Here is a 13,454-nt window from a genome sequence, read left to right as displayed (position 1 = left end):
TGTCACACAGCCCTGGTAGATGAGGGGGATGCCCAAACCGTCTACCGTTGACTCTCTCTCAATGATAATCGATCGACATTCGTTTTAGGCAATACTAGTAACAACACACTTGTACATTCATAAACTCAACAGGTGTACATTCAATTGTGCTCAAACTCTACCCAAAGAACACTTGGATAAGGCTATGTGGAGTTGACAAAAGCAGCTCAATTTAACCAAACCTATCAAACTATTTATAAATATGTTAAGTAGCCTATAAAGGGAAAGTTGCACCTATTGATACATGTCTACCAGAGACGCAGAAATCAGATAGAATGTAGAGAGATGTAGAGAGAATCGTTCAATAGCCATGCACAACACCTCTTATTAATTCACATAAATCTACAACGCGGTGTTCTTTCCACTCCCAGTTACAACCTCTGCGCGAGCCTTCGGAACTCTTACTTCACTCGCCTCAGAGCGAGCCGCCTGAGTCGGGTGACGTCATCCTGGCACACAAGAGTTGGGAGTAGAAAGCAGGGACAAGCTAAGTGGGTGAAGGAAGTGGAGTTCTCCACCCTCCGCCTTCTCTGACACTTCTCATAAATATTACTAAGCTTTCATCTAACGACTCACAGCAGAAAGTCACCTCTGCTTCGGGTTTGAACAAGCATTATTTTACCAGTCGTTGTTTATCAGTTAAGAAGAGCATTGTTTTTTGTTGGTTTAGACTATTTGTGTTCGGTGGCTTCTGGACTCGCTTGGTAGACAGTCCATCTGTTTTGGTGCGCCGCTACGGCAGTTTTCTAACCAACTTTGTGCGCCTTGTTGCGCTCTGCGCACCCGAGGAGTCGTTGCCTCTCGCATGGTGTAGACGGCTCTCTATCCGACTGTCGCGCTGCTGTCCACACAGCCAGGACTTTGTGAAACTCAACGTCCAATACTTGCAGATACTCCAAAATCCATCTTGATAGCTGGAATTGTATAATCCTTGGAAAATATACAGTTGGCCGACTCAGGAGTCAGGACTTTACATAAATCTATTGGTTTCAGCGAAAACGGTAGATTTAATGTTTTGATATCGTTCAGCTGATGCTTTTGCACAGACAGAGGATTTTGATTCTGAAAATAGAAAATAAACGACAGTGTCCACGATGAGCAAACCCGCCGGTTCAACAAGTGGGTGTTTGGATATTCTGAATGTTAAATCAAGTAAGCATACTAAAGTTTATCTTTCTTCTTAAACTATAATTGGTTAGTAAGGTATTTATCATTGTTATAATGCAAGCATGTATAAATCGAAACGTAATAGGATATTATGTGAAAGGAGTTGAAACATTGCGAAATGAAGTCATCGACAATTTGCGTTTACCTTGGAGTTGCGGTACGATACAACTGGTAACCCGGTTTTGTACAATAATTGTGCATGTTCTTAGGCCTACTTAAAAAAATGTTATTTTAATGTTACAATGTATTTCATAGGAATGGTACAGAGCCTAGCCAATCCATGAATACAACTAAATTGAGCGCTGTAGGCGAATGCTTCTTCCAGTTTAATTCCAGTTATTTGTTGTTGATAAGTACGGCATTATTCTCTCATAAAAACAACACGGCAAATTTCTGCTTGTTTTGCGATGTTTATTTCTAAAAAGATTGGTAAAACATGTAGGACTAAATGTTCCTGAAATTTTGTGCGAAACACCCAAACTATCAAAACGATGACGAAAATATACGTGAAAGAGACACCAACTATATGGAGGAAGGCCAACGGGCCAATGGGCTAGTATTGGCATGATAGCCCAAATGCTCATTTCTTGATAAACAGTTGTGTTGATTATGTCTATTTGTCAAAATGTGTGTGTGTGTGTGTGTGTGTGTGTGTGTGTGTGTGTGTGTGTGTGTGTGTGTGTGTGTGTGTGTGTGTGTGTGTGTGTGTGTGTGTGTGTGTGTGTGTGTGTGTGTGTGTGTGTGTGTGTGTGTGTGTGTGTGTGTGTGTGTGTGTGTGTGTTTGACATGACAAATATTTTTTACCATACTGATTTTTAAATGGCATACACAAATAATTGTCCTTCCATTTTGTTAAAATTAATTATGTTCTATGGTTGAAAAATTTGCAGGACTTTATGGGACTTTGTACATCATAAATTAAAGAAAACAAGTTCTGGATTTCGGGAAATTATAAGGAGTGTGCAAATAACTGGAATAATGAGACAACAACAATTAGCCTATATTCTATATTCTGTAGCTTAATGCATGTATTTGTTTGTTTGTTATTGTGTTAAGTGTTGCTAAACTGCATTACGTCCAAACGAAATATGCCTATAACGCATATAGGTTATTATTTGTTTCACCAATGCCTTGTTGGTTGCTATTTTGGCCTAGTCTCATAGGCCTTGGCAAATCTCAGAAAGCAATCTACAAGTATTCACTTTCATACAGCTTTTAAATTAGAATCATTCACAATTGTTGTAGCCTAATATTGCATTCTTTCCTCCAAGTTCATTGCACACATTGTGGGTGGTCACAAAAACATTCTCTCAGTTAGTAAAACTCAGTCTAACTTCTTTCAGCAGGTTTTGGGGTTGATGGTAATTACGGTAATGGAATATGCCATATATCTTTAAGCAATTACGGCACACAATGGCGACGACTGGAACCCCTATTGAGAGAAGTTACCAACGTGTTCCCCCACACACCAAAATCAAACGTCATTTTTATTTCATAAAATTTTCCTCCAACAGCTTTATGGGAAATGTCCCCGTTATTAGTCCGTAATTATAATTGTCTAACGAGGACATTGCGATACTGGATTCATTCCTTATGTGGTGCCTATACGCCTACTTGGCATATACACTTTTCAGAGGCGCAGTTAGGCTATCGCCCAACGTTTATTGATCGTTTCGACGGTTTATACAGTTATTTATTTTAAACGAATAGTTTTGATTAACTTAGGCCAATTTGTTCGTTTTTTTTATAAGCCTGGCCATTGCACCAAATATTTTCTCAAAATCTTTGAAATGCATCCTGGATTTTCAATCTTTTATAAAACCACGTGATATAGACATTTAATTGCCAACGACTTCTTTGGTACTCTTTGCATAATTGGTGTGTTGAAGTCCCAACTCCTCGCCGAAGTCGATTGTTTTTGATGCTCTGTCGTTATGGGGTAGTATCCGAATTCCCATGCTACCCTTTTTGACGGGTCACTGCATGGTGAATCAATGAGCAGGTGGCAAAACGTCAGTGTAATTACATAGCCTTCTATTCCCTATATAAAAAAGACTCCCTCATATACATACAAATATACTTCTTTTAAATAGATTTGAATAAAAAATCTTTACAGAAATCACGTTTTTTCATTTACTCCGGGGTCGATTTACATACACTTCATTTGAGTTGGTGAAACGAGTTGGTGCGCATTATTCCCTGTGCCGTGTCACTCCCTAATCCGCAGGCCTACAGACCTGCGGGATAAAGCAGCTGTCGAGTCCCATTATGAGGGGGAGTTGGCAGCTTGTAGAGATCGGGGCAGTCAGACGAGGTTCAATGGGGAAAATCATTAAGTTAACACTTTCCCTAATGTCTCCATTGTGTGCCCCCTGGAATTGTCTTTAGAGACCTCAGATATGACGCTTCCCACAACCGAACTCACAAGAAACTTGCGGGTGCATTCCCATGGCCGGGCGGTGTATGAAGACACTGTACACTGTCTGTTGTCACGTTACTGTGTGTTTTGTTTTGTCCTCCTTCGTTAAAAGGGAGGGAGGGGTGATGAGGAGGAGGGGTACAGGGCATGAGTTTGGATGCAGAATTTATTCAGATGGGTGCTCTTTCCATGTGAAAACACCTTTCTGAATATTGATCTTAAGGAACAACGTACATTAGCTTTCCAAATAAACAAATATTAATTAATTAATTTGTATTTATTCTTTCCAGGTCGTATCTTGGATATCCCGTGTAAAGTGTGTGGGGACCGGAGCTCTGGGAAACACTATGGCGTGTACGCATGTGACGGCTGCTCTGGCTTCTTCAAGAGGAGCATCCGCAGAAACAGGACATACGTCTGTAAATCAGGTTCTCAGGTAATAGGCCTAACTACAGTGTTTTTCCAATTTAATGTTAAACCTATTTCAAGTGCAGGTGGGGACTTTATCCTAAATGTATCCAAACATGACGCACACATTGGGCATTTTACGCACGGTCATGTTCGCACGTTACGCACGGTCTTTATCGGCCAGTCTTGAGTCTCCAGGGTTAAATCTCTCCTAAAACCTGTCTCTGTGAGCGGCCAGCCACCCAGGGCACGACAGGGCCTAATTGCATCGCCACCCAAGGCCATTGACTGGCGCTAAGCACAGTCCTGCTTTAATGTATCAGGTGTAATCCAATCTAATGTAATGACACTAACCCGAGGATTTAGCCAACAGTGGGCGGAATAGCCCTACTTATCCTCGGAGATGAGACTGCTGCTGAGCCGCGGGGGATCGAGTCAATAGCTGTGATAATAACACATCCTTCACCTGTAGAATGGCGTCCCAGGAAAATAACTGTTTAAAGGTCCAATGCAGGCGTTTTTATCTCAAAATCAAATAATTTCTGGGTAACAATTAAGTACCTTACTTCGATTTTGTTCAATTAAAATTGTCAAAAAGAAACAAAAACAGCCTGTGAGGAAATAGCAAATCATCAAGCAAGAATTTGCTAGGACTGTCTGGGAGTGGTCTGAGTGAGGAGGGGAAACTAGCTATTTGGAACTCTCTTAGTCTATTAACTAATTTACTGGCTGGTGATATCACCAGGCAGGCCAAAACTCCATCCCACCAAAACAATACGATTTTCAAGCTCTTATAGTAAAAGGGCATTATCATAGTTTTCACAATTTCACAGTATTATCCAACCGCATGCCGTGGAAATATATATAAAACACACGAAATTCACGTTTTTGACTGCACTGGGCCTTTAACAGCCATTCGCTTCTCCCTCAAACACAGCGTGTCATTCACTCACTGTGCCAGAGCCTTCATAGTGTTAAGAACATCGTTGGGGGGGCAGGTATCCTAGTTGTTAAAGCGCTGGACTCGAAACCGTAAAGTTGCAAGGTCGAATCCCCGACCTGACAAGGTAAAAATCTGTAGTTCTGCCCCTAAACAAGGCAGTTAACCCACTGTTCTGAGGCCCATTATTAAAAATAAGAATTTGTTCTTAACTGAATTGCCTAGTTAAATAAAGTTTTAAAAAATCTCACTATGTATCTTCAACAGCCGATCTGTTTTCCAGAGTCTTCGTCAGTAACGTTGCTCTTAAAAACATTCCCAAATCTACGAGTGATCTAGACCACTCATAGAGCAGCATTAGATGTTTTTTGCCCTTCCGTATCACTTTATCTACAGAGGATCTCCGCTAAACATAGAATCAAGTCTGTCTGACTGTGACCGCAGATAAATTCAGAACAAAGTTGACTATAAATACAAAGTTGCCAAAGTACTTTCAATTTTTGCAAACAAGTGAAAGATAAAACGATGCTTCAAGTGAAATCAGAGATCACGGCATTAAAAGATAAATAGGCAACATGGGCCTATATATTTAAATAATATTTAAATCATACTCCGTTTTTTTGCAACTAGGCTACTGTCTGTAATTTTTGTTTCATGATGTGTGACAAGATGCATTATTATTGGGTAAGCATAATAAGCCGCTTCAATATTTTCAGACATAGATGGTAATATCTCTCTAGTCTAGGAGCCGATCCGTCGTCGGTATTGTGGAATAATTCTCATGTTTAAGTAAGATTTGATTAGAGAAGGCTGATCCGAGAGCAGCGTTGCTTTTCTTTAGATCATATCAGTTTCGACACATGGTTGAACGACGCAATTAGCGAAAGTTCTCTCTACTTGCTTAAAAAGTTGCATCGTAAACAACGATACAACTGGTAGGTTACGATCATCGTAATGGTTAATTTACATCCCAACAGGGAAACGAGGCCCAGAGCAATTACATTTAACCTCTCTCTCCTCTCTCTCTCTCTCTCTCTCTCTCTCTCTCTCTCTCTCTCTCTCTCTCTCTCTCTCTCTCTCTCTCTCTCTCTCTCTCTCTCTCTCTCTCTCTCTCACACACACTCTCTCTCACTCTCTCGTTTCCATTATAGGGAGGATGCCCCGTGGACAAAACGCACAGAAACCAATGCCGAGCGTGCCGTTTGAAAAAGTGTCTTGACGTGAACATGAATAAAGACGGTAATAGGCTTAATTTAATTATTATTTTGGCTACACGCCGGCAGTGACATTTCGGTTTGAGGCGATCAAATCGGATGGAAAAGTGTATTTAACGTAATCAGCTGAGAGCGGGGTAAACAGAGGACGTATTCATAACATCCTCATAAGAGGCAAAGCCTTTTACCTCACCGAGCTTTGAACAAAATAAGAACTTTGATAAATAAGGCATTCACAGACGAGTAGGTCTAGTTGACTAAAGAGTATTGTCCCTGCTCTCCAATTTAACAGCCGTTCAGCACGAGAGGGGTCCCAGGACTTCCACCATACGCAAGCAGGTCGCCCTATATTTCCGGGGGCACAAAGAGGTGAACGGTTCATCGACCCACTTCCCGGGCTCGAGCCTACCGGGGCCGCCGTTTTTCACTACGGTCACGCAATTGGAGCCACATAACTTGGAAATGAGCACCGTAGCCAGCACGCCGGAGAGGCAGTCCATCGTTGGACTGGCCCAGCCCACCCCGAAGGTAAGCTCCTGTCCTCGGCTCACCCTTCACTCACGGAGCTGCGCTATGTGCCCAATGAGTCAATGAGTACAAACAAGCACTTTGGAAAAACACAACGTGCTTCTTTCTCAACTTTTAAGAGGTTTAGAAGTTGACATTCCGGTCCCGATTCAGCAGCTTCGAGTCACACAATATATAATTCATATTTTCACCTCCATCCAACGCAGGCAACATGAGTTTATAATTAGACCCACAGTTTAATCTAGTGTTGGTGCTTTGTTTTATGAGATACACACATATTAGTCACAAATGTGGCACCGATGCATTTGATCACGATATTTATTAGTCCTATAGCACATTATTTTATTCAAATGGCACCCCGAGGCCCTATTTGTTTATATTGACCTCTTGCATTGCAGTACCCTCACGAGGTCAGCGGCACGCCCATGTACCTCTACGAGGTCGCTACGGAGTCCGTGTGTGAGTCAGCTGCGCGCCTGCTCTTCATGAGCATCAAGTGGGCCAAGAGCGTTCCCGCCTTCTCCACGCTCCCCTTACCTGACCAGGTAAGCAACTATATTCAGTATGGATATTATAGGATAGATATTAGCCAATAAGTTACATTATTAGGCTATCCCTTTCCAAAAATAAAAGTTGCAATTGCATAGGCCTAAGTACAGTAATCAAATAATCTAACTAATGTGTTCAAATCTTAATTCTCTATCAATATTTTCTTGGAAGTATATTAGGCATGCTCATTGTGCGGCGCTGACTGAGGTTTGTAATCTGTTTTACAGTTGATCCTGTTGGAGGACGCCTGGAGGGAACTGTTTGTTCTGGGCATAGCGCAGTGGGCCATTCCGGTGGACTCCAACACCCTGCTCGCTGTTTCCGGTATGTAACCCATATGACCAATCAACAGGTTAACTCTACTTAACCGATTACATTTAGGCTACTTACTATCATGTTACGTTTAGATTATTTTCGTTTCGATTCCTTGGGATTTAAATGTGGCGTTGGAAGGAAAGCGAAAATAGAGACAGATTCTCCATTCCATTGATTTAAAGGTATGAACACAGACAACACAGAGTCCCAGCGGTTGAATAACATAATCTCAGAAATACAAGCCCTGCAGGAGGTCGTTACTCGCTTCAGACAGCTGCGTCTGGACGCAACCGAGTTCGCCTGTTTGAAGTGCATCGTCACGTTCAAAGCTGGTGAGTTGAAGAGGGCGTCATAAAAAAATTATATTAACATAAATTATCCTCACTAAAATCACAAGAAAGCAGGGTTGGGGTTAATTTAATTTGAATTGCAGTCAATTCAGCAATTAATTGAAATTCCAATTCCCAATTGCAACTATATTCCATGCTTTTTAATAAGAAAAATGTGGAATTGGAATTTGGTTTACTTTCTGAATTTAAATGGAATTGTCCCTGCAAGGTCACCAATAGTTTAGAAAAAAAACAATAATAGCCAAGGATGTTAATGACAAAAACAAAATAGATGTGTTTAAAAAAAAACATTTCAATGCAGATGTCTGAAGTACTTTGACCATGCATTTGTCAGGTACATGTGAATATAATGGCAGTCAGTAACCATATTGTCTGTGCCTTTTCCCTTCAAGCTGTGCCAACGCATGGCGGGTCAGAGTTGAGGAGTTTTCGCAACGCCAGTGCCATCGCTGCACTACAGGATGAGGCACAGCTCACCCTAAACAGTTACATACATACCAGGTGAGACATTTGATAAAAACTAACAGTTTAGAAATTATTTATTTCTTAACAGGTATGCAGACACTTGTTTATTTAAGCTATTTGTTCACTATACCAAAATACTTGGCACACAAGTGGCCAGGCAATATGGGCATATTTCTGTACAGTAGGCTATTATGCACAGCAAGATAGGCTACCCTGCAAACAAAAATGAGTTGTTAGAAGATCCCCAGAACGTTACGAAATGGTCGCCTAATGCCATGGTCCTGTGGAGGTTTTGTCTAGTGCATTAAGAAAAATGTTTATTTTTTTAAGTAGGCAAGTCAGTTAAGAATACATTCTTATTTTCGATTACGGCCAAGGAACTTCCTTATTCAGTGACAGATTTTTACCTTGTCAGCTCGGGGATTCGAACTTGCAACCTTTCGGTTCCTAGTCAAACGCTCTAATCACTAGGCTACCTACCACCCCAATGTCAGTCATTTTTGTTAAATTATAGTTATTTTTTGTTTTTTAAACAACTAATTGACAGACATCGGTTCAATTATTTGAATACCATTTTGTCCATTTCTGTGAGCTCAATGCGCACATTGCTCTACAGTTTCTCAGGAGATAAATCAGATCAAATGCCCGAACTATGTGATGTAGTAGGGAGTTGTAGTTTCCAACACGCCAATGATCTACATAGTTTAGCACAGAAAACGTTATAATTAACTACAATGACCATAATCCATTGAGTGGTGTAACTTGTCCCTTCTGTGTTTCTTTTACGCCTGCTACAAGTAAGACACAGAATGTGCGTAAGAGGGGATACATAGAGAACAGTTTCTTTACTAGTTATCTCCACCTGAAAATACATGATCTAAGTGATTGATAGTTGGTATTCAGTAGTCATAAAAGTATGCTTTATTTAATTCGAAGAACTACTAAAATAGTGACAGCATAGACAGTAGCTCTATAAAGACGAGATGAGTTGGATTGAAAGAATAAAGTCATCAAATATAACAAATGTAATATACACAACAACTTAGATATTTTATTTGAGTAAAGTAATGTGAATAACTGATGATAAGCAGTAATGGACAGTCACTACCGTCATGGGACTTTTATTCATTGTTTTATTCTGTGTTGATACAGCATTCAACCCACATAATGCATAGTGCATTTAATGTTGAAAAAATAATCGAAACCAAAATAGTTACTTTTTTAAACCTGAACCGACCTCAAAAAGCACTAATCGCTCAGTGCTAAGCTACATCACTACATCACACCTGCCCAGACCCACTAGCCCCACCCCTATCCCCATGCCCTTATCACTTTCTGCCACATGGCCTCAAACTGCATTATTTTGTTTCTCTCCATCGCCCATGCTCTTAAAATCTTGAGATAATAAAGCATTTGAACTTTCCATTACCTGAACAACAAAGGATTGATTTACTTTTTAAAAGATACTTGATGAGAAGAGTATTGTCCAACCCATCGGGTATCTCACTGCACCTTCATATGTCAGGTCTTGAAATATACACAGACAAATGAAAATAACATTTGCACTGCAATTCTTCTGACATCTATCTTTCCAACTCCGCTCATAACGTTTGAAATTTGTAACATTCCCAGAAGGCATAAATTCAGCTTTGTGTCAGTATAATATTTATTTGATCAATAATAGGGTTTAGGGATGATGCACCTGCGTATAGCGCCCCCATTCACAATGAACACATCAAGTAGCCTAGGCCTATAGACGGAACGTTTTTGTAGGACATTACATTTACTGATAGATTAATCAACAATCAACGCTAACTTGCAACAAAATCACATTTACAGTTAGCAATCTAGCTAATATGTTTTGAGTTCCCACTTCCTCAGGTAGTGTAGCATAGGCCTATAGCTTAGGCCAATATGCACAAAAGAGATATCTGTTGAGCAAAAATATAATATTTAGAGTTAGCTAGTTAATGTGTTTTCAGTTCCCACTTCCTCAGGTGGTGCATTTTGTAGCATATAGGCTAGCCTAGGTCAATATGAACAAAACATATGTTAATCACTTTAGAGCCCTAAAGAAATCGGATCATTCTGAATCCCAATTTGACAGGTGGCATTCTTTGGAAATGTTAGATGAACTAGCTAACTTATTTATTGAATAATACAATCTCAGTTGAATACAATTTAGTCTAGAAATCTGGCACTAATGGAAAGTAATTGTGATATAACTTTTTGTCCATATCGCCCAGCTCTATGAGAGCATCCTAAAAATATACTTGATTACATCTCGATCCCCACAACTAACGGGGTAGGAACTAGAAAGACCCTTATTGGGGACCATGACACAATGTCTTGCCTAAGCAAACTAACACCTGTATGAAACATCCCTGTGTGGTCATTGAATGTCATGAGGACCTCCTGTCAGAGCCAAACGGGGACGTTCTCTAATGATCATTAAAATAATTTATTGTAACCTTCTGTTGGTAGCAGACCAGGATCTGTACTGGATGTCCCCTTGAGTTTACTGAATGTCCTGGATATAATGTCCCATTGGAGCAACCTGGGGACCTTTTTGTAATGTACCTTAACGATCATGCTGCGACCTTATTGTAACGTTTTGTCTGTAATAATCCAAGACCTGTCTGAAACATTCCCTTGTAGTTATTGAATGTCCAGAGGATGATGTTCTGTCAAAACCAAATAGGAAGCTATTTCTAACGCTTCCTGGTCATCAAAATACTTCATTATAACGTTATAGCGCGACCAAATGGGAACGTTGCCTAATGTCCTTAAGATGTTCCGTTTGCTGGGTACTTGGTCAATTCATATAAACAGTTACATACAAGCAAAATGTTCAGGGAGTCACTGTGCAATTAGAAAACAGTCACAAATGGAATTTAAAGACAAGGAAATAATAGCATCTTTCTTGTTTTTGTTATTGTAGATATCCAACTCAGCCCTGCCGCTTTGGGAAGCTGCTTCTGCTTCTACCAGCTCTGCGGTCAGTCAGCCCGTCCACCATAGAGGAAGTATTTTTCAAGAAGACCATCGGGAATGTGCCCATCACAAGGCTCCTGTCTGATATGTACAAATCAAGCGATATATGAGTTTATTTCCCCTGCTTCTGAGTGTCTGCAAATGCTCAGACACAAATGTTCTAATGGGCGCATGGCAAGTTGAACTTTAAGAACAGAGTAATTTGTAAATTACATGCATATTGGAGACAGTAAAAAAAGCTTGATTTTACCAAGTAGAACAATCATCTTTGGGTTAGGCTTAAGTTTTGAGGATGTAATTTCCCTAATAGAATTGCCTAGCCAATTTAAGTAGGTTACAATTTCACAAAATACTGCAATCTCTGGTTTTTACAAAATAAGGATAATCTTCAATTGTAAAGACTTTAACAGTGGAATGAGCTGTCCATAATTGATGAACCTATAAAAATGTGGAGATGTTTTTTGAGTGTCTCTAAGACCAATGAGCTTCACAACAAATGCCCTTTCAATCTTTTATTGCATCGTTCAATCTGAGTGAATGGAAGAAACCAAAAAAGATTACTCGCAACTCGAGCCACGGTCAAATGTGATATGGGTTGCACTTGACCCAGTGCTGAAACCAAAGGCCGTGGAGCGTCACAACTGCCGAAGAGGAGGCACCACCTCCTCAAGATGGGACAACACCGACTGTTCTCTACAAGCTCGTGTGATGATCCCATACACTCAGAGGATTGAGAGGAAAGAGCCGATCAGGGCCCATTTTCATTTAAAAAAAAATCTATCTGGATTTCGCCTATCGGATAGGATTAAATGTATAGCAATATAATTCATAGAACAGGAGTCCCCATTCAAGTAGATGATTAGTTTGTTCTATGAATTATATTTCTATGCATTTATTACTCCCTGATAGGGGAAAACTATATACAGTACCAGTCAAAAGTTTGGACACGCCTACTCATTCAAGGTTTTTTCTTTACTAGTTTTTACATTGTAGAATAATAGTGAAGACATCAAAACTATGGAATAACACCTATGGAATCATGTAGTAACCAAAAAAGTGTTAAAATCAAAATATATTTTATATTTGAGATTATTCAAAGTAGCCACCCTTTGCCTTGACAGCTTTGCACACTCTTGGCATTCACTCAACCAGCTTAATGAGGTAGTCCCCTGGAATGCATTTCAATTAACAGGTGTGCCTTATTAAAAGTTAATTTGTGGAATTGGTCTCCTTAATGAGTTTGAGCCAATCAGTTGTGTTGTGACAAGGTAGGGATGGTATATAGAACAGCAAGAACAGCAAGAACAGCTCAAATAAGCTAAGAGAAATGACAGTCCATCATTACTTTAAGACATGGTCAGTCAATTTGGAAAATGTCAAGAAATTTGAAAGTCACAAAAAACATCAAGCGCCATGATGAAACTGGCTCTCATGAGGACTGCCACAGGAAAGGAAGACTCAGAGTTACCTCTGGTGCAGAGAAGTTCATTCGAGTTACCAGCCTCATAAATTTAAGCCCAAATAAATGCTTCACAGAGTTCAAGTAACAGACACATCAAAACATCAACTGTTCAGAGACCGTGAATCAGGCCTTCATGGTCGAATTTCTGCAAAGAAACCACTACTAATGGACACCAATAATAAGATACTTGCTTGAGCCAAGAAACACAAGCAATGGACCATAGACTGGTGGAAATCTGTCCAAATTTGAGATTTTTGGTTCCAACCATGTTTTCCGCATGTGTGGTTCCCACCGTGAAGCATGGAGGAGGTGGTGTGATGGTGCTTTGCTGGTGATACTGTCAGTGATTTATTTAGATTGCAAGGCACACTTAACCAGCATGGCTACCACAGCATTCTGCAGCAATACACCACCCGAACTGGTTTGCACTTAGTGGGACTATAATTAGTTTTTCATCAGGACAATGACCCAACACACCTCCAGGCGGTATAAGGGCTATTTTACCAAAAAGGAGAGTGATAGAGTGCTGCATCAGATGACCTGGCCTCCACAAATACTCAACCCAATTGAGATGGTTTGGGATGAGTTGGACCGCAGAGTGAAG

At 40.2% G+C, this 13,454-nt stretch overlaps 1 protein-coding gene across 1 annotated transcript; it reads left to right on the top strand.

The window, feature by feature from the left end:
* Positions 1–608: 608 nt before the first annotated feature.
* nr2e1 (nuclear receptor subfamily 2, group E, member 1) lies at positions 609–12,424 on the top strand. Its single transcript, XM_046298740.1, has 9 exons — positions 609–1,191; positions 3,916–4,061; positions 6,125–6,212; positions 6,480–6,715; positions 7,114–7,260; positions 7,492–7,588; positions 7,762–7,911; positions 8,322–8,430; positions 11,336–12,424. The coding sequence occupies exons 1-9, from the start codon at positions 1,134–1,136 to the stop codon at positions 11,496–11,498; spliced, it is 1,194 nt and encodes a 397-aa protein (XP_046154696.1). The 5' UTR covers positions 609–1,133; the 3' UTR covers positions 11,499–12,424.
* The last annotated feature ends 1,030 nt before the right edge of the window (positions 12,425–13,454 follow it).

Source organism: Oncorhynchus gorbuscha, linkage group LG14, assembly GCF_021184085.1.
Source record: "Oncorhynchus gorbuscha isolate QuinsamMale2020 ecotype Even-year linkage group LG14, OgorEven_v1.0, whole genome shotgun sequence".
Taxonomy (NCBI): domain Eukaryota; kingdom Metazoa; phylum Chordata; class Actinopteri; order Salmoniformes; family Salmonidae; genus Oncorhynchus; species Oncorhynchus gorbuscha.
This window is presented reverse-complemented; position numbering and strand designations above follow the sequence as displayed.